This window comes from Esox lucius, chromosome 17 (assembly GCF_011004845.1).
Source record: "Esox lucius isolate fEsoLuc1 chromosome 17, fEsoLuc1.pri, whole genome shotgun sequence".
Taxonomy (NCBI): Eukaryota; Metazoa; Chordata; class Actinopteri; order Esociformes; family Esocidae; genus Esox; species Esox lucius.
Genome location: NC_047585.1, coordinates 8,317,738 through 8,340,083, shown reverse-complemented (window position 1 = coordinate 8,340,083; position 22,346 = coordinate 8,317,738). Strand labels below are relative to the sequence as shown.

Below are 22,346 nucleotides of genomic sequence, written 5' to 3'. Positions count from 1 at the left end.
CTGGGCTCTGAGCCTTTGGCAGGAAGTAAGAACTGCCCTGGGTAGCAGATCACTGATGAGGTAAAAGAGGAAAGGCCAGCTAATTGATTGTAATGACTTCAGTCTGTCAGACTCAGACAGTCATTTAAATAATGTGTGTATATGTGTGTGTGCGTGTTTGTGTATGATCCAAATCTAACAATACATGTGGGTATAGATACTAACAAGATTCTTTGGTCAGGCCATACTCTGACAGAAATTATTTACAGCTTAGGGGTTAGGTTTAGGGTAAAACATACAATTTCAGTTAGGGTTAGAATTGGGATAACTGTTAGATGTAGCCATTATTGGTTAAGTTTAAGGCCAGGTTTAGTTGTTAGGTCTAGTTTAGGCATATATTAGACTATTGAGGTTAAGATTAGGTTAAGCTTAGTGGGGTAGGTTTAAGCATAAAGGATAGGTTATTCAGGTTCAGGTAAGGGTTAGGTTAAAGGTGAGGTTAGGGTTGTTTTTAGGATTAGGAGAATCCATTTTCTGGTCCCCACAACAAGAAAAACGAATTAACTTGTGCCATGTGTCTGAGAAGTGACAGAAATCTAAAACACTGCACAGAATCCAAGAAATTGACAACTTTGACCAATAGAAATATTGATTTATTCCTTGTGCTCATTCATAAAATGTGTTGGCAAGAGTAGTGCAGAAAACTACTAGCTCCTAACTTGCTGATCAACACTGCAGTGCAGCCCTAGAGAGGTGAACAGACACCCTGGATTTTTAATTCACTTTTAACATACCTCCAGTTTACCAGGGCCAAGCAGCCATTCTTCTTAAGCAGCAGGACTCCCTCCATGCCTGCCAGTCAAAGGCAGGCAGCCGTGCATCTGAAAGGCCCAGGTCTCATTGAGAAAAGCTCCAGGGCAATGGCTGTGTCTCGATTCAGAGCTAGCCAACCAGGGACTTTCCCACAGAACAGACAAAACTGCCTCCAAGGTTACGCGCTGGTTGGGTGGGTTTCAATGCTCCCACAAGGAGGTGGGGAGGAATAACTCTAAACCTTGTTACCCTATTACACACACACACACACACACACACACAAAACTACCAGAACGAAAACAACTTCTTTCGCGCTACCTCCCTCCGCCAACAATGTGAAATAAATGCACCTTCCTCCTTGATATCCTTCATCTGCAGCCAGATGTTAGAGGTCTTTGTGATTAAAAAAGACTAAACAAAGGCAAGGTGTCCGACTTGTGAAGGCAAGCCAGGGCAGGTAGGATATCCCAAAGCTACCATAATAAAAGATTTGGCCAGGCCTCTGTTTGTGTATGTCTGGTGACATTGTAACATACTGTCCTTTTCTCCCCACCTTTTCTTTTTATTTCCATCCCTTTGAGCCTAAATAGCAAAAGCACAACAGAAAATCTTGGGACATTAACAGATGATGTAAACAAATGCAGTGTTGCAATCCATGAATTGCCAAATTACTCACAACAGGCAGCTTACTTTACCGTTTTGTATTTGTGTCCATAAAAAACTAAAATGTATAGTGATTAGTGTGGTGCTGATATTGATATTGATAGCAGCACCACATCACGTCCACATTATAGGGTGTAGGACTAAAGCAGATAACTGAAAGTCTTCCAAATCACACTGAGAACAATATTCTTTGTTATGCCAACTACATCTGAATTATTGATAACATATGGACATGCAACCCTTCAGAATATTATTGCTACATGATTTAGTTCAGAAAATATTTCAGTTGAATTGTGTTGAGTTCTCTGCAGGGTTTTCCAGATTTTTAACTAGCGGAGGGAGAAAAGGTAGCGAGTCTCTTCAAACAACTAGGTCATTGTCCCAGGTGGTGAATGGATGGACTTTCATGTGGTTGTAAGCACCGCGGGAAACCAATAAGAGTCAATTCACCTATCCTCAAACCTATCTGGAGCACTATTCCCATTACATTGCACTGCTTCCTCTTGTCTTAAGTCACACCCTATAGTCCCCTCCACTAATATTGGCACCCTTGGTAAATATAAGCAAAATATGAGCTTAGACTGTCATTCAAAATATTAACAAAAATTGAACTTTTAATTGAAGGAAAATAATAAAAAAATGTGAAATGAATTAAATATTTTTCTACAAAACATGTGTACCACAATTATTGGCACCCCTAGAAATACAAGTAAAATCTTCCCATTCATGTTTTAAACTTGAGTGATTACGAACACTTAAGTGGTAAGCCATGACTTCCTGTTTTATTGGGGTGCAAATACGAGGTGACACATATGCCAAATTCCCATAGGCATCCATCACTATGAGAAAGACCCAAGAATATAGTAATGATGTGCAACAAAAGGTTGATGAGCTGCACAAATCAGGAAATGGCTATGAAAAATATCTTATTTCCACCACCAGGGCAATAATAAAGTTTAAAGGAAGAGGACGTGTCTTCATTGATTCCATGCACAATGAGGAGAATGGTTAGAGGCCAAAGAATCTCCCCGGATCGCAGCGGGGGAATTTGAGATGTTAGTTTGGTCTTGGGGTCAGAAAGTCTTGAATCCTACAATTAGAAACCACCTATATAACCATAAGTTAATTGAGAGGGTTGCCATAGAAAAAAACTTTGCTGTCATCAAACAAACTCAAGTGACTATAGTTTGCTAAACGTTGCTAACATTGTCATTATCAATAACATTGCCTATTATGTGGATATTAGGTGGATATTTGATATTGTGGGGCTGTTTTTCTTCCAAAGGCCCCAGAAAACTGGTGAAGATACATGGTCCCATGGACTCCATTGAGTACCAGTAAATTAAACCAAAACCTTACTGCCTCTGCCAAGAAGATTAAACAGAGAAGTGGTTGGTTCTTCCAGCAGGACAATGATCAAAAGGCACATCTCAAAATCAGCACAAAAAATTGTTCACTGACCAGAGAATCAAGGCTCATCCCATAGAAAGTCTGTGTGATGAGCTAAAGAGAAGTCTATAAGCATGGAACTCAGAATCTGAAGGATCTAGAGAGATGCTGTATGGTGGAATCTCAAATCCCTTGTCATGTGTTCTCCAACCTTGTTACATATTATAGAAGCTTTGGTTATTACATATTACCCAAAGCTGTTGGCAAAGGGAGGTTGCACAAAGTATTAAATGAAGGGGTGCAATAATTGTGACACACATATTCGAGACAAATATTTATGATAATTATAGTTTTTTCTTTCAATTTTCTATATTTTGAATGAAAGCTCAAGAGGATAAACAATAAAAAAAAATTAAAATGGTACATTGGGCATAAGGTCATTTATGGGACACATACATTTGGATATGTCCAAGAATCCTGTTATAAAAACCTATTGCATTAGTCGTTTAGACCTGCAATCTAGCATGCCAATCGCAGAAATTCTAGGAAGAGGCAAATTCTTCAAGTTTTGCTCACATTTCAACAAATAAATTAAGTAATTTGGCCAACATTACAGTGGCTCTGACTCCAGTGGCTTCAACTATACACATAACTTCACCTGAGGGAAATGTGGTTTGGTTTAAAAAGGTTACCCAGCTGGTAATATCCGTCCAACTAAACCTGACATGCGTGACTCATTGCTCTTCTTTCAGAAATCTGGAATATGAGCAAGTTGTATTACAACAACAGCCAATCTCTAGAGGAATGGATGGAAAGTTGAGCTCATTTTGAAAAAGGAAATATAAATTAATAATCTTCATTCTTAGGGAGCCCATGGGGAAGTGGAGACAGAATACTATTGAGGTGAACAGAGTGAGGGGAAGGAGTGAGCACAAGAATGGAGCGGAGGTTCCGGAGGATAAGCACTTTAATCTAGAGCCAATCTCTGCCCCATGGGACCTCCAGCAGACTTCTCCCCTAAATTGGAGCCAAGCTCTGCTGAATTCAATTCCTACACCTACTTAAACATCATCCTGAGCTTTATATTTCATATTGTGAAAATTGTAGTAACACATCCTTTATGTAAACCACTACCCAGACCAAAATAACAAAACTGATTATTGCGTATGACTTTTACATAGAACATTGATCCTTGTATCATTTGTTCAAACTATGGTCTTATTAATCAACGAAGACGGATAATCATTCCCAATGCCTGATTTAATTTTTCAAATTTCATCCACAAGATAGAACACTGAACAAAGACACTGTGTGTGCGGAGAGGAAGGGATACACCCCACTACAAACTAGCAGTTTTCAGAATAAACGACTAGCTAACGTTGCCTTCATCTAGCTAGCCCTTGCTCTAGTTAGTTTGTTCTTTGGTTAATTAAGTAAGACCTTGCCCAACTATTTGTCTACTTATATAGAGGATACTCACAAATTACCATTGAGCGTCAGCTATGAAAAAAAGAGACGAATAGAGACTCCGTTCTGACAGCTGACAGTATGCTTTTTGGTAGACTGGCTGCTGCATACAGTCAGCTGGATTGTGAGAGTGATGGAGGGCGAGAGAAGGGAAGATACACCCAGGAGAAAAACTGACTTGGTCACTATCCTGATTGCTTGAATAACCTTCACTTTTAACATTGGGCAAAGAGAGATTAAACAAAATTATTTTCATCCCCCATTGGTGGGGGGAAGGATCCCCAAAATGTAACATTCACTGCCATAAAAGTTAAAACATTTGACAGGCCTATATTGGAATAGAACAGTAATTTTCAATCTTTCAGACAGATTTGGGTCTGATATATATCCGACACAATTTAAATCTGATTAAACTGGCATATTTTCAGATTGGATATAGCCCACCTCGGATCCCTCTCGGATTGGGTAGTGATTACACAAAAACTGACAGAACTTGTGGGTGGGTCCAAAAGGGAATCCAGTTTGGCTTGGATATCATTTCAGATCAGATGAAGACTTCTAATGCACACCTATTTGAGACAAATTTTTGCGCAAAGCTTGTTGTTATCATATTTAAGCCACCAAACATTGTTAATCTGCGTATTTAACTAAACATTGACAGAAATTTGCTAATTAAATACATGATAAAATGTACGAACCAAGGAACTAACTACCTAGTGTGAAGGCTAATGTTTCAGTGTTTCTCAAACCTGCTCCTGTACAACCCTCTGCCCTGCATGTTTTAGGTCTCTCCTTGCCCTAACATAACTGATGTAGCTAATGAAGGCCTTGATAATGAGCTGCTCATTTGAATCAGGTGTGACAGAGCAAGGAGTGATCTAAAACATGCAGGATGGGGAACACTTAACTAGATGGAGCAGGCAAAATTAGCTACAGTCTTTTATTCTGAAAAACGCTCGTTTAAGTAGCCAGGTGTAACTCCTTATTGCACACACAGTCTATGTTCGTTATAAGATTCTACAAAATCAAAACATGTACTCAGCAAGTGGGAATTATCAGTATTCTTTTATTAATAAGGATACAGTTTGAACGAGCCATACCTGGATCAACATTCTATTAATGTTTATTTTGTTCTCCTTATGAAATGCAACGTGCATGCATAATAAATGAACATTATTTAGGTAATTCAATGTCTGCATATAACAAAAGTGGCCTTTTACCTCCCATTTAATAATAAAAAAATAAAACGAACTGACACCTGCCCGATCTGTTTTTTCTATTTTAAGTGCGTCTTTTGCCACTGTGGATTAAAGACTAGAATCCTTAGAGCTGTTTGAAGTGGCTGTTGAGGTGAGATGGTGGCCTGTGGTTGCAAGGAGAGGAAATGCCCAGGAATTTTAACAGAACAAATAGTTCCCTGACTTCCTATGGGAAATCACATCAAAGGCCGCCTTGTTCCCCACAGACAAAGAGACAATGCATTAGGGGGCAATCACTCAATAGCACGTCAGTCAATCACGCTACAACCAAGAAGCACGACACTGCTCAGGAAAACAAACATCTTCAACACCTGGGTTGCCCCGGCTAGTTCTTGCTATAGCCTACCTTATTTAACAATATCTTTTTTTAATCAGTTAGCTCTCATTCAAATGTTGTGAGTTTATAAATATCTGGTTATTTCATATTGACATGTTCAAGTTGATAAATAATACGTCAATTGGCTATTGTCGCATCCGTTTGTACTCTATCAGCTTCCTACTGATGCCATGTCTACTGTCACAGAATTATATAATGATAATTCGAATGTAAAGTGGCACTGTGAGATTATCAGGTCATTGAAAAAATGTCTCTTATAGTGGAACACCTCTACCTTGAAACAAAAAGTTTCACATTTTATACAACCGTTAGCCATTTGCAATTATTGTCAGAAGGCTAATGGCCAACAAAAGTTTGTTTTCTTTCCATGTTTTCATAGGTAACAGTTGGTTGTAAATCCCTGAAGCGCATCCGGATAGTCTAATACAAAATATTAACATAGGCAAGCTAAAAGAGATAGCCTACTTCAATATGCCAGGTAGTTTCAAAATATACTTTGTCTAGGCCTATTTCGTTTCACCCAATATAGTCATAAAAAGACTAACACAGATGTCATTTCCTAGATGTGAGTAAATGTAAAAATGAATCAGAAATATGCAGGTCCGCTAGATATAAAGCTTGAAACTTGACTTGACCGGCACTCAGACAGCGTTTGCGTTTCATCACTTACAAGTCTCGGATATATTTTTACCTTATAACTGCATTTTTCCGAGATTCCTTTTTTGGTTTCTGGGGCCGGTGATGCCGAATAGTAGGTTGCAAACAGGAAAAAAGTGAATAGGTAAAATAGTCTCGCCCGCGTAGCCATCCCCGCTAGTCCATGAAGACCATCTGATCTGACTATGAAGCACGAGCGGTCCGTCTCAAAATGTTGTCTGTGATACGAGTTCTGCGTGTTGCAGTTGGATCATATTGGAGTGGGCTGGTGTTTGCCGCAAGGTGGGGTTGTGGCCCACACGCCTACTTTACGGTCTAGAATAGTGCTGCTTTTGGTTGGCAAAAAGTTTGTTTTTGGTACCAAAAAAAAACTATATTGTTCATCTACTTTTTGTTAGTCATTTTCCATACGCATATGTATGCATTCCCAATCATGTGAAATCCATATATCTGCGTGTAATGCATTTAATTCTATTTACCAATTCCATTATCTGAAACTCGGTTCAAATAGTTAAATAATAATATATTATCAGCGCATTGTGAGCAACATTACAGAAAACACTTCCGGGTTAACAAGATTTGGAAACTTTCAAAATAAAGATCTTATTTCAAAACTCACATTAATTGAATGTATGAATTGTTTAAGGAAATGTGTCTCTCAAAACATTGACAACAATTAATATTTGCTTATTTGTTTGAGAAATTTCGATAAAAACTGGGTATTAAAACACGTTACAAGGTCAAGATTCAGACAATGCGAATGACTGAATATGTAATACATATTGCCCCATAGCTCAAAAACTAGTGTATGTGTCACAAGGAAAGCGGAATAGGAAATGTTCAGGAGAGTGTGTAGAGAAAGATAAACCTGTCTAATCATGGGGAATGGTGTGCTACATCTAGCAGCACAATATTTTCCACATCCACTTTAGCCCCTAATGCAAAACAATATAACTGTACATGGGATAAATATTGCCTCATATAGGAAAATATTCTATAGGCCGCAGTGAATGCATTGTAGGAAATGTTCTGGAGACAGTATAAAGTAATTATATGCTGGATAATCAAGGGGCACTGTGTATTTGCAATTGTTGCTGGCATTTTACTCAGGCCATACCATTGGCCACAATGTAACTCAATGGATATGAAATACATATTGCCATATATACTGCTACATCTGATTAGTGTCCTGTAGGGAACATTCATAGTTTTCAGTCACGTGGTTTCTCTGACAGCCTGGCGGGCAAAACATTGTTGAAACATGGCGGCTAACACTGGGAATTATATCAAGTTACTGCCCAAGTCGGTCTAATTTTCTACTTCTACAGCCCGTGAGTGTTTAGATAACCTCACAAAACATGAAAAACAAAGGTATGAAAACCTTTATATGAGGCACATGTGACCCATATACAGGACCCACTGTGTTATTTACATTATTAAAAACAGTGAAATCCCTGCCGGAGCTGAACTTTGGGGATGTGTACGATCTATCCCCTTACACTGCTACCAAAATGAAAGAGTACAGACAACTATCTGTACATTGGATCATGGTGGGTCAATAATGCAATTGTTTTGGAGGTGAAGAAGAGTGCACTAATTCCAATTATGTATGAAAAGTACTGTACACTAAAGCAGGAAATAAAGGGGTCAATTTTAACACACTGAAGTACAAGCTGTATACCACATGTATAATGTGGCTTGGGGAAGAGTTAATTCTCAAAAACCCTACAAGTAGCGTTGTTATGTAATATGTTCAGTCAGGTCTGCGTCATAAAATAAAAATAAAGAGCTTGGCCACTTTACACATTAAATCCTTTTTTTTTTTTTTTGTTCATCAAAGGCCCACTAATGTTCCTCTGTCTTGATTACAGTCAACCTACTATAATATACACTCACCTAAAGGATTATTAGGAACACCATACTAATACTGTGTTTGACCCCCTTTCGCCTTCAGAACTGCCTTAATTCTACATGGCATTGATTCAACAAGGTGCTGAAAGCATTCTTTAGAAATGTTGCCCATATTGATAGGATAGCATCTTGCAGTTGATGGAGATTTGTGTGATGCACATCCAGGGCACGAAGCTCCTGTTCCACCACATCTCAAAGATGCTCTATTTGGGTTGAGATCTGGTGACTGTGGGGGCCATTTCAGTACAGTGAACTCATTGTCATGTTCAAGAAACCAATTTGAAATGATTCGAGCTTTGTGACATGGTGCATTATCCTGCTGGAAGTAGCCATCAGAGGATGGGTACATGGTGGTCATAAAGGGATGGACATGGTCAGAAACAATGCTCAGGTAGGCTGTGGCATTTAAACGATGCCCAATTGGCACTAAGGGGCCTAAAGTGTGCCAAGAAAACATCCCCCACACCATACCACCACCACCAGCCTGCACAGTGGTAACAAGGCATGATGGATCCATGTTCTCATTCTGTTTATGCCAAATTCTGACTCTACCATCTGAATGTCTCAACAGAAATCGAGGCTCATCAGACCAGGCAACATTCTTCCAGTCTTCAGCTGTCCAATTTTGGTGAGCTCGTGCAAATTGTAGCCTCTTTTTCCTATTTGTAGTGGAGATGAGTGGTACCCGGTGGGGTCTTCTGCTGTTGTAGCCCATCCCCCTCAAGGTTGTGCGTGTTGTGGCTTCACAAATGCTTTGCTGCATACCTCGGTTGTAACGAGTAGTTATTTCAGTCAAAGTTTCTCTTCTATCAGCTTGAATCAGTCGGCCCATTTTCCTCTGACTTCTAGCATCAACAAGGCATTTTCGCCCACAGGACTGCCATATACTGGATGTTTTTCCCTTTTCACAACATTCTTTGTAAACCCTAGAAATGGTTGTGTATGAAAATCCCAGTAACTGAGCAGATTGTGAAATACTTAGACCGGCCCGTCTGGCACCAACAACCATGCCACGCTCAAAATTGCTTAAATCACCTTTCTTTCCCATTCTGACATTCTGTTTGGAGTTCAGGAGATTGTCTTGACCAGGACCACACCCCTAAATGCATTGAGGCAACTGCCATGTGATTGGTTGATTAGATAATTGCATTAATGAGAAATTGAACAGGTGTTCCTAATAATCCTTTAGGTGAGTGTATATAATTGTAGAATATTTTTGAAATTTATACATAATTTATTGACAAAAATATGTATGTTGATGGTGATGACATTGCAGTTCTGGTAATGACAGTTTGTTGCGGTGATGACAAATCACTGATCATAACCTATTGTAATTTAAGAGCCTAAGTGACTTCAGACCAAAAAAAAAAAATCTGTTTGAACATCAAAACATAGTTTCATCTGATTATGGAAGACCAAACATGAACTGTTTTCCTTGTGAACATGATTGGTTCAGTATAATTATAGTCTAAACAGACTATTTAATCATTTCATAGCCATGTTAAATAAAAAATACATGAAACAGGAGGGCAGTTGAGAACAGGTAAAACGCTGAAATAACACATTAGTCATATAACATATCACAAACAACTAGAATCTAATCTGACAGTTTATTTAAACTTTTTGTTCAATAATTGCTTAAAAAATGAAAAACTACAAACGTGTCATTGATACCAAATCTTCCACAAAAGAGATATGATTTAGTTTCCTTTAATTTTCTTTTGATGGTAGGTTTGTCGCAGCTGTGAGACTAATGTGTTATGGGTCTTCCTGAGATTACCATGTCCTTCCCTCATCTGTTTTCTTGCTTTAGTTCTTGGGGACTGCTCAGTGGTATGCTTCTTAGTCAGCCTATCTAACTTTTCCCTATACTTATCAACCTTTTGCAAGGCATTTTCCAGATTTTTTTTAGACTTTTGAAGATCATAGTTTCTTCTGTTTCTATTGACTTTTTTGCGTCCTCTTTGCTTTGGGGTTTGGACGGAATCCGCCATAACTCCTCTTTCATTCCTTGCATTTGGCCAATCCCTATTCTGATTCTCTTGTGTATGGACATGAGGACATTCTGGAGGAATATTCGTTGAAAGATACATTTTCTATTTCTGTTTTTTCTCTGTCCTTAGCTCTCTTCCTTTGTTGATGAACTTTCCATCGCTTTTCTTCAATAGGGAAACAGATTTCAATTTTCCTGTTTCTCTTTTTCTACGATATCTCTCTCACTCTACAGATACTGTGCATATTTCTCAGGATTATCTTTTAGACGTTTTCTGTATGATTTGGACCTTTGGGCAGCTGGTTTTGGAGCCATGTCGATCGAAACAAAACAATTATAATGAATTAATTTAGTATTTTAAAAACAAATGCATTACTTAAAATATAGTGACTTTCGATTGGTAAATGTATATTAATTCATTTAAGATATTCAACATAAATTCTTTAAAGAACAGTATGTTTAATGTATCTGCCGTCATCACCACCACAACCTGTCATTACGAGCACAAGCTGTAATGTGCTGGTAATGACATTTTTGTTAAAAAACTAGCCTTACTAGCAAAGATGATGACTAAGCAAGTGTGGCTAGCTTTCTAAATGTAATGTACACCATTTTAACTATTAAAGTGATAATAATCCAAGAATGTTTAAAATTACAGAAATACAACAAATATGGTAATTTCGCATAATAAGTGTTCATGCCCAACACAAAGAATAAAGAGTAGACTTACTTACTTTTTTTACATCAAGGCATCAGTCTTGCAGCTTGAAATCCATGTGCTCCACTATATTAGGTTACCATGGCTACCAAATAAACATTTAATGAAAAAACTGTAGAAAAATGCCTTTATGCAGAGCGTGTTGGTAATGGCTAAACCATGGGACAGGTAGAAATTAAGCAAAATTAAGTACAAAATGCATATACAGGTGCTGGTCATAAAATTTGAATATCATCAAAAAGTTGATTTATTTCAGTAATTCCATTCAAAAAGTGAAGCTTTTTTAATGTATACATTCATTCCACACATACTGATATATTTCATTACTTATTTTAAGTTTGATGATTATAACTGACAACTAATGAAAACCCCAAATTCAGTATCTCAGAAAATTTGAATATTGTGAAAAGGTTCCATATTGAAGACACCTGGTGCCACACTCTAATCAGCTAATTAACCCAAAACACCTGCAACAGCCTTTAAATGGTCTCTCAGTCTAGTTTTGTAGGCAACACAATCATGGGGAAGACTGCTGACTTGACAGATGTCCAAAAGATGACCATTGACACCTTGCACAAGGAGTGCAAGACACAAAAGGTCATAGCTAAAGAGGCTCTGTGTCCAAGCACATTAATAAAGAGGCGAAGGGAAGGAAAAGATGTGGTAGAAAAAAATGTACAAGCAATAGGGATAACCGCACCCTGGAGAGGATTGTGAAACAAAACCCATTCAAAAATGTGGGGGAGATTCACAAAGAGTAGACTGCAGCTGGAGTCAGTGCTTCAAGAACCACCATGCACAGATATATGCAAGACATGGGTTTCAGCTGTCGCATTCCTTGTATCAAGCCACTCTTGAACAAGACACAGCGTCAGAAGCGTCTCGCCTGGGCTAAAGACAAAAAGGACTGAACTGCTGCTGAGTTATGTTCTCTGATGAAAGTAAATGTTGCATTTCCTTTGGAAATCAAGGTTCCAGAGTCTGGAAGAAGAGAGGAGAGGCACAGAATTAACGTTGCTTGAAGTCCAGTGTAAAGTTTCCACAGTCAGTGATGGTTTGGGGTGCCATGTCATCTGCTGGTGTTGGTCCACTGTGTTTTCTGAAGTCCAAGATCAACGCAGCCGTTTTAGAGCACTTCATGCTTCCTGCTGCTGACCAAATTTATGGAGATGCAGATTTTATTTTCCCACAGGACTTGGCACCTGCACACAATGCCAAAGCTACCAGTACCTGGTTTAGGGACCATGGTATCCCTGTCCTTAACTGGCCAGCAAACTCGCCTGACCTTAACCCTATAGAAAATCTATGGGGTATTATGAAGAGGAAGATGCGATACGCCAGACCCAACAATGCAGAAGAGCGGAAGACCACTATCAGAGCAACCTGGGCTCTTATAACACCTGAGCAGTGCCACAGACTGATCGACTCCATGCCACGCCACATTGCTGCAGTAATTCAGGCAAAAGGAGCCCCAACTAAGTATTGAGTGCTGTACATGCTCATACTTTTCATGTTCATACTTTTCAGTTGGCCAACATTTCAAAAAATATTTTTTTTGTATTGGTCTTAAGTAATATTCAAATTTTCGGTGATACTGAATTTGGGATTTTCATTAGGTGTCAGTTATAATCATCACAATTAAAAGAAATAAACATTTGAAATATATCAGTCTGTGTGTAATGAATGAATATAATATACAATTTTCTCTTTTTGAATGGAATTACTGAAATAATTCAACTTTCTGATGATATTAAAATGTTATGACCAGCACCTGTATATGCTTAATCTGTGCATGTAGTTAATTAGTTCAGGTAATATTTAATTAATATGCATATATTTTATTTTATTAATTTGTGATAAATAATATTTGAGATATGGCACGACAAGTGAAAACTCTGGTGGCGGACAACACCAAAACACAGATATTGTACAACAAAACAACAATAAAATGTGTTAAAATCATCAAGAGCAGCCATAAAGGCTTGTTTTTGTTTATACTAATTATTAGTGCTAAAATGTATTAGATTTAATTAGTTTTTAATAGAATGACATCCTGTGGACAGAAATAGGCCTGAATTCTGGGAAATACCCAGGTATGTTTGGCGCAAAAACAACACTGCACATCACCCAAAGAACACCATACCCACAGTGAAGCATGGTGTTGGCAGCATCATGCTTTGGGGCTGTTTTTCTTCAGCTGTAACTGGGGCCTTAGTCAGGGTGGATGGAATTATGAACAGTTCCAAATACCAGGCAATTTTGGCACAAAACCTTCAGGCGTCCGTTAGAAAGCTGAAGATGAAGAGGAAGTTCACCTTTCAGCATGACAACGACCCAAAGCACCCATCCAAATCCACAAAAGCATGGCTTCACCAGAAGAAGATTAACGTTTTGGAATGGCCGAGCCAGAGCCCAGACCTGAATCCAATTGAACATCTGTGGGGTGATCTGAAGAGGGCTGTGCACAGGATATGTCCTCAAACAAAAAAAAAAAAATCTAAAGTTGCTTCAACAAAGTATTAGTTTAAGGGTGTGCACACTTATGCAACCAGGTTATTGTGATTTTTTCCCACACAAATATTTCTGTCTGTTTTTCAATTGAATTGTTCATGTTATAGGTCACTTTAAAGGTGGAAAAGGGTCTGACATGATTTATCTTTGTCTCGTTCTTTTACATCACAAGAACCTGGCATTTTAACAGGGATGTGTAGACTTTTTATATGCACTGTATGTATGTTTTAAATTTGCAATAAAATATGCATGTAGGCATACTGAATTCAAACAAATCAAAAAACGAAAGTACTGAGAACCACCCAGAACTAACAAAAGAGCAGTTGATATATACACGTTGATATATCAACACTCACATACACAACGGCCTGATTGAACACTCACATACATGTTATTTAAATGTTATACAAACGCGAGGGAAGCAAAACAAAGGTACAGTAAATTTAAGTTGGATTTCAGGATATTTTGGCCATTAGTTGTGGTGCTGTATAGCCAACATGGGACTCCAAAAAATTGGTATGTCATGCAAATCCCGCTATTTTCCCCGTCATTAATTCTACTTGCTTTCAGACTTGGAATTTCATGGCTGAGGTATGATAGGAATTCTGCAAATACATTATGCACATATATATGAACAACCTATTACACACAGTCCAAAATGGAAGGTATAAAATAACACTTTTTTTGCAAGAGTCCTTGAAAGCGTCTTTTTAATTCAATACAAACATGGAACAGCAACCAATAACCTAAAAGTAACTGTCCACTGAAGATCTCGCTTTTAAAAACTCATATCTCTCATACCCAACACTATTCCCACACTATACTAGTATATGGTCAAACATAAATTATAAGTGGGAATTAAAATTTATGTTTGACCTCCAAACTTCAGTTCCATTTCCTTGGTGAATGAACTGACTGGCTCATTGGCTGAGCTGGCTAATCACCTTATTTGAGCTGGCTCAATATTCTTTATGACCGGTATACACACACAATATTTTGCTTTGGTACTTCCACACCATTCAAACACATGAATCCCTGCATTTTAATATAAAGTCTGGGGTTAGATTTTTCAAATATTTGGGTGGACAAAAATACATGACTTCAGTAATCCTGCAGTCAATTTTAAACTTGACCAGGAAAATGTATGAATTGCAAAACACAAGTTAGACCAGGCTTATGGTCCCTGACCAAGAAAAAAGTGTTGTTACCTCCTGACACAGCAAGCCTGCCATACCAGATAGGTCAAATGCCCTCTCCCTCATTTGGAGCATGGACATCTGTTTGTTATTGCCTTCACCTGTGTTCCTATTCACTGTCCTTCGTTAGGTTCCTCCTTTTCTTGTTTCTTATCGGTCATTGTCTTGGATTCCGTTCCTTTTGCAATGTTGTTCTGTTCATGTGAGGTTTTAGATTTATTATTTCTTAGTTCTTATATTAAAAGTCCTATCTTATCCCTGTGCTTATGTCCTGCCTCATGCCTGCAATGTTACAAGTGTTGTAAGGGCAATATGGGTTAGGGTTAGCGTTTACTGTATCCAAAATACCCCAGTTGAATGCTGATAGTGCAGTTTCAAAACTGCCATTTCCACACCAGCAAGTGTTATAAATCTGAAAAACATTGTGATGTTCGATACACTGGAGCTATAATAACGTAGGATAATAACAAATTTAAACATAATAACAAAATATTTGCTGTTAATTAATCAGATTGCACAGCAGATTGTAGCTTTATGTAATGCAACAATTTATATTTTGTATATAAATTTTTTCCAGTTTAGTAGACCATCAGTCATGAATATGCAATAATGTGAAACACCTTCACTCTACTGTAACTGGCAATTCAGTATATGAGGGGCATTTTCTGAAATGCTAAAATTCTTGTGTAGCACCTTTAACATCAATACAACATTAACAAAAACAGTCACACTAGCTACATCCACATCTGCATATTTAAATAAATAAATAATATATAAAGGATTTAATTGTGATTCTTGTCACCATTTGGTTGGAAAGGTAAAAAAGATGAGTTATGAAACATTACAATTTGAAAACTCTGAAAACAACATCCAAGTGACATTTCCCACTCGGAACTAAGAGCTTCCAATTATCCAGATAGAAACTTTTAGTGGCATATGGCTGATTCATCAATGAAAATATACATGGATATATATTGTGTGCATCAATTATTAATGTCAATGCCCATGTTAGCATGTCAGGTATGGCATAACTGAGCAAAATAATTTACACCTTGATTAATATTATAGTCCCTAAATGTACATTGTCATATTTAATCAAATCAAAATATTAGAGGTAATCATATATATTAATGTCTGTTGTGGTTCCTGGTGGATTTAATGTGTCCATCTGTGAAAGAGTCAAAATCATATTAATATTACATTAAATAGTGCATTTGCACATTCATAGAAGAAATTCATTGACCAGAACCTTTATACATTTGTATTATTCTAGACACCCAGTTCTAGTACCAGTCTCTTTAGCTAACATTCCAATCATAGCTATTTCTTATCATTGCTTCTTTAGTTTAGGACGTGAAGTGCAAGGAGTGAGATATAAGCTAAAGAGGCTAATTCAGTTGAATGGCATTATTTAAATTCCTATTGCTAATGAAGCACTACCAACTCTACTGACTATATGTGCTGACTAGTATGTCTGCTGCTGACTTTGTACCTCCACATATTTGTAGATCCAGGGGAGCAACTGAGTGACCCTGGTGTAGACTCCTGGTTTGTTGGGCCGACCACAGCCCTCTCCCCAGCTGACGATCCCAGCCAACCTCCAGTCCCCCTCCAGTGTCTCACACACCAGAGGGCCTCCACTGTCTCCCTTACAGTCAGGGAAGATGAATCATTTCATGAATTAATTCATTCATGCATGAATGAATGCTTGTGTGTGTGTGTCTGTACCTGGCATGAGTCAACCCCTCCTTCCATAGTGCCAGCACATATCATCCTGGGACTGAGGTATGAGCCATAGATGTCTGGTCTGGAACATGTGGACTGGGCTATCACTTCCACCTGGACCTGTCGCAGATCAGTTGATACAGCCCCTGAGAGATTGAGAGGAAGTGAAAGTAAGACAGAGAGGAGGGGAAAAGAGATACAAGGATAGGAGTGGGAGAGCAGATGGGGAAAAAAATAGAGAAAAAAGTAATGGAAAAACGAACAGTGGTAAAAGCGGTATAACAAGAGAGGAAGAGATGATACATACAGAAGTGTTAGTGCAGGAAGAAAAATGACAGGCGTCATGAAATAGTGATCATGCATTCCCTTTAAGATGCATTCCCATGCATTCCCTTTAAGAGAAAAATAAAATCTTAAGAAATTGATGTAGCACTGTTAGTGAATGTGACTCACCCTCCTCTTCAATGGATCCCCAGCCAGTCACCCAACAGGGTGCCCCAGGGATGAAGTTATCTTTAGGACTGGGCAAACACACTGGTTGAGCCCCACCTAAAACAATAGAGTCACGTTGTTTTGGACACAATGCAAGTGCTTCTTATAAAATTTCTTCACTTCACTTAGTTTCTGTTTTCTTCAGTTTCATGCTTACTCAAGTAGAACGCCATGAACATAGCACTGCACTGTAATGATAGCAGGGCCACATGTCCCCAAAAAACTCAGTGATTAAAGAACATGTGTCCTGTGAGTCAGTGTTTTGAAACATTTTAGTCACATAGCAGCCCTCACCCAGAGAGTGCATTAATCTTTAGATAGCAAGATGATGCAACCCACTACAGCTACAACCCAGTAGCAGTATGTACACCTTACTCAATGAAGGTGCTATCCGCAAAATCAACGCTATAAAAGAAAGGGAAAAGATATTCATAATAAAAATTGCAAGCACTAAACATATTTTCTGGGATGTTAGCATGGTCTTAAGATGTCAATTTGAGTGCCTGTTAAAAACCATGAAAATGACTCATAGAATTAACAAACAGGAAAGGAGTCTGCTTCCCTTGAACAAAAACCTTATGATTTGTCCTGCTTACCTCCCATGTCTATCTCAGCTACGGTGAGCATTAGCCCAATGTCATAGTCGTCCGTGTCTTTGGAGAAGCTGGGGTGATGATGAATCTGCTGTACTCTGTAGCGTAGGCCCGCTGATGCATCAGTCAGACTGAGCGTGTCCAAAACTACCTGCCAATCTGACTCCAGCAGCATGTTATACCTGGAGGACACAGGGAGTCACAGAGTATCTGATATCGCAGGGAGTCAACATCCAAATCAGGACAACTTCAGAGTCAATAGAGTTGGTTTCCTACAACAGATACCATAGCCCCACATAATCAAAATAATTTCTTGGACTTGGAAAATGAAGCATCTCTGTCTGGCTCTGTGTTTTTTCATTTTTTGTCTTTCTTTTTTTCTCTTCCTGAAACTTTTTTCTCTGTTTACTATTTTTTCATCTCCCTCTTACATGACAAAGCAGTGGGCTGCGGTAACGATCCAACGTGGGGTAATGAGAGAGCCTCCACACACGTGTTTCCCTTTCCACTGTAAACTGCTCTGCCAAGCCCACTTCTTCTGAGCTATTGTCCCTCCAACAATCCTCGTAGCCTCTCGACCAGCATGGATTGGACGTGAACAGCCTAAAGAGTAGAATAAAGTGGTGGAGTCTTCAACCATCTATCAACATAGACATCCCCTTTTGTCGTGCTTCGCTTCGTATTGTTTTGCAGGATCGACTGTGTACAGTGTAGTCATTTACCGTAACCAGGAAACCTGTATATGGCATTGGATCATAGGGCATTACCTGTGCTGATATTCCATGTCTGGTTGATGGGTTGCTTGGGCAACAGAACAGATGGTAATGTAGGGACACTGAAGTTCCCACCACAGATACCATTTACTTTGGATGGGAAACACAAAAACCTAACTGTTAAAGTGGAGACAAAATTCAGAGAGAGATTAGGCAGGACAAGAGTTATTGTAGCTAGCAGAAAAGAACAAGAAACCAGGCAAGCCTAGTTCAGCCGGTCCGCAATAGAAAGTGTAGCCATCTCAAGATTCGAACCCAGGTCGCCCACATGAATGGCCATGTTGTTAACCACTACACCACGGACAAAAAGGGTCAATGAACTATCATGGACTAATCCTCTTTTGCCACTGGCCGTTTTAATAGTTAATTGGCTATTAACAGTTAAACTGACTAACTTTTCTAACTAAGTTTACCTCTACCACAGATAGCAGCTATATTGCATTTGCCACTGGCCTTTTTAACAGCGTATTAGCCAGTAATAAGCTTTACCGGTATCTACTAACTTACTGGAATAGTCATAAGAATTTAGCAATTGCTAGCGAGTCTGCCAAAGCTATTTGATTTCATGGCATGGGAACGTATTTTTTTCTTTCATGGCAAAACAACATACTTTTTTCTTTCATCCGTGAATGACATTTATACAATAATGATCAATAAGGGCGACGATAACTAACCTTTTCATCAAGTGAAAAGACGAGAGAATCGTGTAATCTACCAGAAATAATTAATAAATGTCGTTGCTTTACAAATTACAGCTGTCGCTAGACTCCATTGAGGATTGTGTTGAATAGGTTCATTAGTATCTACTAGTATCTGCTAACTAGGAATAATAGTAAGAATTTAGCAAGATTGCTAATTCATAACGCGTACTACGCATCGCCTGCGAGGAGATACGGACTCGAGACCTACAGCTCACAAGTCTGCGTCTCTAACCACTCCAGTATTTAACAAGGTAGTCAATCAAGCAGCAGTGACTCACTCATTAAGAGACATTCGCTCTTCTTAGTCCGGCAAAAAGAAGCTGCTTGTTGAAAACAAATTGTTGATTTTTTTTTTCCCCTTTAAAATGTATCACTACCGAGACTGGGCATTGTATGCAGGGCATGTCTGAAAATTTTACTAGCCGTCAAATCATTCCTCCCTCTAGCAATATTTCCTTACTTCCTCTCAAGGTGTGTACAGTACATAAAAAAAACTTTTTGAGTTGTGCTTGAAACATTCGGTGAAAAATTCAAGGCCTGATCATGCAAGGATTTTACAAATGAGTTGGTAACATTTCTCAAGCACAACTCATGTCTACAATGCTAAGCACTGTATTGTCAGGTATATTACCTAATATGGCAGAGCAGATTAACAGAACCGTTAGGATGACAATGAAAGACATCAGCAGTGTCAGACAGGTGCAGCTGTGCCGCGTGGGCTCCAGATCTACAGTGAGAAAGGAAAGAAATGGGGGGAAAAGGTACATGGAATTGTATTGAATGAACTGCAGCATGCTGTGGCAAAACAACACATAGGCCTTCTGTAGACTGACTACGGCTTTTATTCCGTTCTCCTCTACTTGTGAATTTAATATATTCATTATTTATAAGACAAAAATGAGTGATTGTTATTGCTTCGGCATTTGTGTTCAATAAAATAATATTTGAATCAGAGCATTTCAGAGATTTTGAAAATGTTTACCATACATTTCATAGAAAAAACACAATAGCGCATTTCAAATGTATTTTATCTGGTCCTGTCCGGCTGATATGTTGGCAAGCTTTTGCTGCCCATTAATGCAATCAACGATGTGCATACAAAAACCACAGTTCCTGGTATAACTGTACTTCACAAACACAGACACTTTGAGTTCAGTAATATAAAAAAATCACAATAAATAATAAGCTTTTAGCAGCCAGCACAGTGAGCAGTCCACCATTCAAGTTCTTATACAGGCTGTCACTACGGATAGCAATCGCTTCAGTGACAGAAAAAAAACTATGGAAACTATAGTGACAGTGATTTCATTGCATCAAAACTTGTGTTCTTCAAAACTTGTGTATTTCATTAGCATGTGTTCAAAGCATGAACACAAGCTAATGAGCCAATAGCCTGACACCTGGATTGTACAGTAACTAACCTGTCACTTCATCGTCTTTGGGGAGTGACAGACCAACAGATCTTTCGTCCACATCTGTAGGCAGCCTCTGTAAGACCTCCATAGGGCCATTGCTGGGAGGTAGGAGCGAGTCGGAGGTCTCTGCATTTGAGCAGGCCGTGTCGGTGGGGTTAGGGGGTGAGGAGGCTGCTTCTGGTGGCTGGAGATCCGTAGGCACCACATAGGAGTACGCAGGGGAACCAAAGCGTGTTTGTGTTTGGGGACGTTGGGACTTCAGATTAACTTCGGAGGGGAGAGGTGTTCTGCTTGTGTCATTCTGATTGGGATTACATGGTAGTATGTCCATTCCATAGGGGTTGGTAGGAATTTTCATGAGTTCAAAGAATGTGAAGGATGGTATTTGGGAAACCCCCTCCAGTTTGGGACTACTTCTGGCAACTTGGAGGGAAATAGAGGGGCATGTTTCAAGGGAATGGGAAAGGGGTTCATGGAATGAATGTTGTAAATGTGGATGGACAATGGAGATATTGGTATCTCCCCCTGTGAGGTCTGGGTGTTGGAGGTTTTCAGGGGGAGTTAAGAGAAGAGATTGTGCAAAAGGGGTGATTGTGGACCCGTGAGGTGGTGGAGAGAGATGTACTTCTGGTGGCAGATGGTGGATTTGGCCATGGGGAGTTTGCACTGAGAGGGATCCATCAGAGAGAGGCCGAGACTGTGTAAGGTAGCAGGAATGAGAGGGGGGCTCTGGGCCTATCCCAGCTGAACTAGTACCAGAGGTACTACAGGTGCTCTTTGGCTGAGATAGAGAATAACTTTTTTTAGAACATGCACAATGAGTAAAATGTGGATATACACATAAGATATGCGAAGAGAGCTGTACACACATTAAGTCCTTTTACTGTCAATTCTGAATCAACATACAGTATTTGCCAGAGGAATGTCCATTAGAGACAAAAAAGAGAGAGATAAAGGAGAGTAAAGAAAATAAACATACATTCTAAATCAGCGCTATAGGGAACTGGAATATTTGGAAATCAACATTTGGTCATTCAGAAAGAGTAGATATATGCTTAATTGATCTTACCTGAATGAGTGCCATGAGACCTGTGAGTCCACACTTAATCTCAGTCAGCCCAGAAAGTCTCTTGTAATATGTCCAACAGAAATGGAACAAGGAGCTCCAGCCTCTCTCTTTACATGCCCGGTATTGCGATTAGTCCAAAAGTGGCAAAACAAATACTCTGGAACGATTGTTATCTTATGCATCAAATTCACTCCAGTCAGATTCTCTCAGCTTTCACAAATATTTTTTTCCACACCAGCTTTGTTTTATCAAGGCTTGTTCAGGTGATTTTATTATTCCTCCAGCAAAATGATTTCAGTCACAATAAAAAAAAAGGCTTGCGAAAATGCCAACATTTCTGTCAAATGAATCTTCTTTCCCAGGTGTTGTTTTAGCACCTCTTTTTAGGAATGTCGGCCCTTCCTTCCCTGTTCCATTCATGTTTTCATTCTCAGTCAATCCTTTGCTTCTCCTCTATAAATGTTCCTCTCCCTAAACCTTCTCACCTCTGATATGGAGCAGGTCAGTGCTGGCAGGGTAGGACAGGGTAGTGGCGTAAGGGATATGTGCACTCATGACATTGCAGGTAATAAAATATGCATGTGGATAATTGTGTGCCATGGTCAGAGTTTAGCATTAGATGTGTATGCAAAATAAAAAAGTTAGACCACATATATAGTAACGTTTTAAATAAAAAAGTCGATTA

General features: G+C 38.9%; 2 protein-coding genes across 3 annotated transcripts in view; both read right to left on the bottom strand.

Annotated features, from left to right (window-relative positions):
• il17rd (interleukin 17 receptor D) overlaps positions 1-7,001 on the bottom strand; it is a 46,175-nt gene extending 39,174 nt beyond the window's left edge. Inside the window, exon 1 of one of the 2 annotated variants that reach the window (XM_010882089.4) lies at positions 6,599-7,001. In XM_010882089.4, the coding sequence (XP_010880391.1) occupies positions 6,599-6,715 (117 nt within the window). In that variant the 5' untranslated portion in view covers positions 6,716-7,001. The remainder of the gene's footprint in view (positions 1-6,598) is intronic. The other variant, XM_010882088.4, reaches the window with a different exon arrangement.
• An 8,747-nt stretch (positions 7,002-15,748) lies between these two features.
• Positions 15,749-21,676, bottom strand: LOC105017463 (transmembrane protease serine 6-like). The gene is made up of 9 exons (XM_020055322.2): positions 21,662-21,676; positions 20,599-20,776; positions 18,471-18,566; positions 18,135-18,306; positions 17,707-17,885; positions 17,072-17,167; positions 16,622-16,764; positions 16,386-16,541; positions 15,749-16,061 (listed from the first exon to the last, which is right to left on the bottom strand). The coding sequence occupies exons 1-9, from the start codon at positions 21,674-21,676 to the stop codon at positions 16,002-16,004; spliced, it is 1,095 nt and encodes a 364-aa protein (XP_019910881.2). The 3' UTR covers positions 15,749-16,001.
• Between the last annotated feature and the right edge of the window lie 670 nt (positions 21,677-22,346).

What these genes read in the sequence shown, in the direction of transcription:
- LOC105017463 (XM_020055322.2), bottom strand. An exon ending in AGCTGAGATAGACATGGGAG is followed by an intron (nt 17,168 to 17,706) that starts GTAAGCAGGACA and finishes CTATTGTTTTAG; the next exon opens with GTGGGGCTCAACCAGTGTGT. An exon ending in GAGGGGTTGACTCATGCCAG is followed by an intron (nt 16,542 to 16,621) that starts GTACAGACACAC and finishes CCTGACTGTAAG; the next exon opens with GGAGACAGTGGAGGCCCTCT.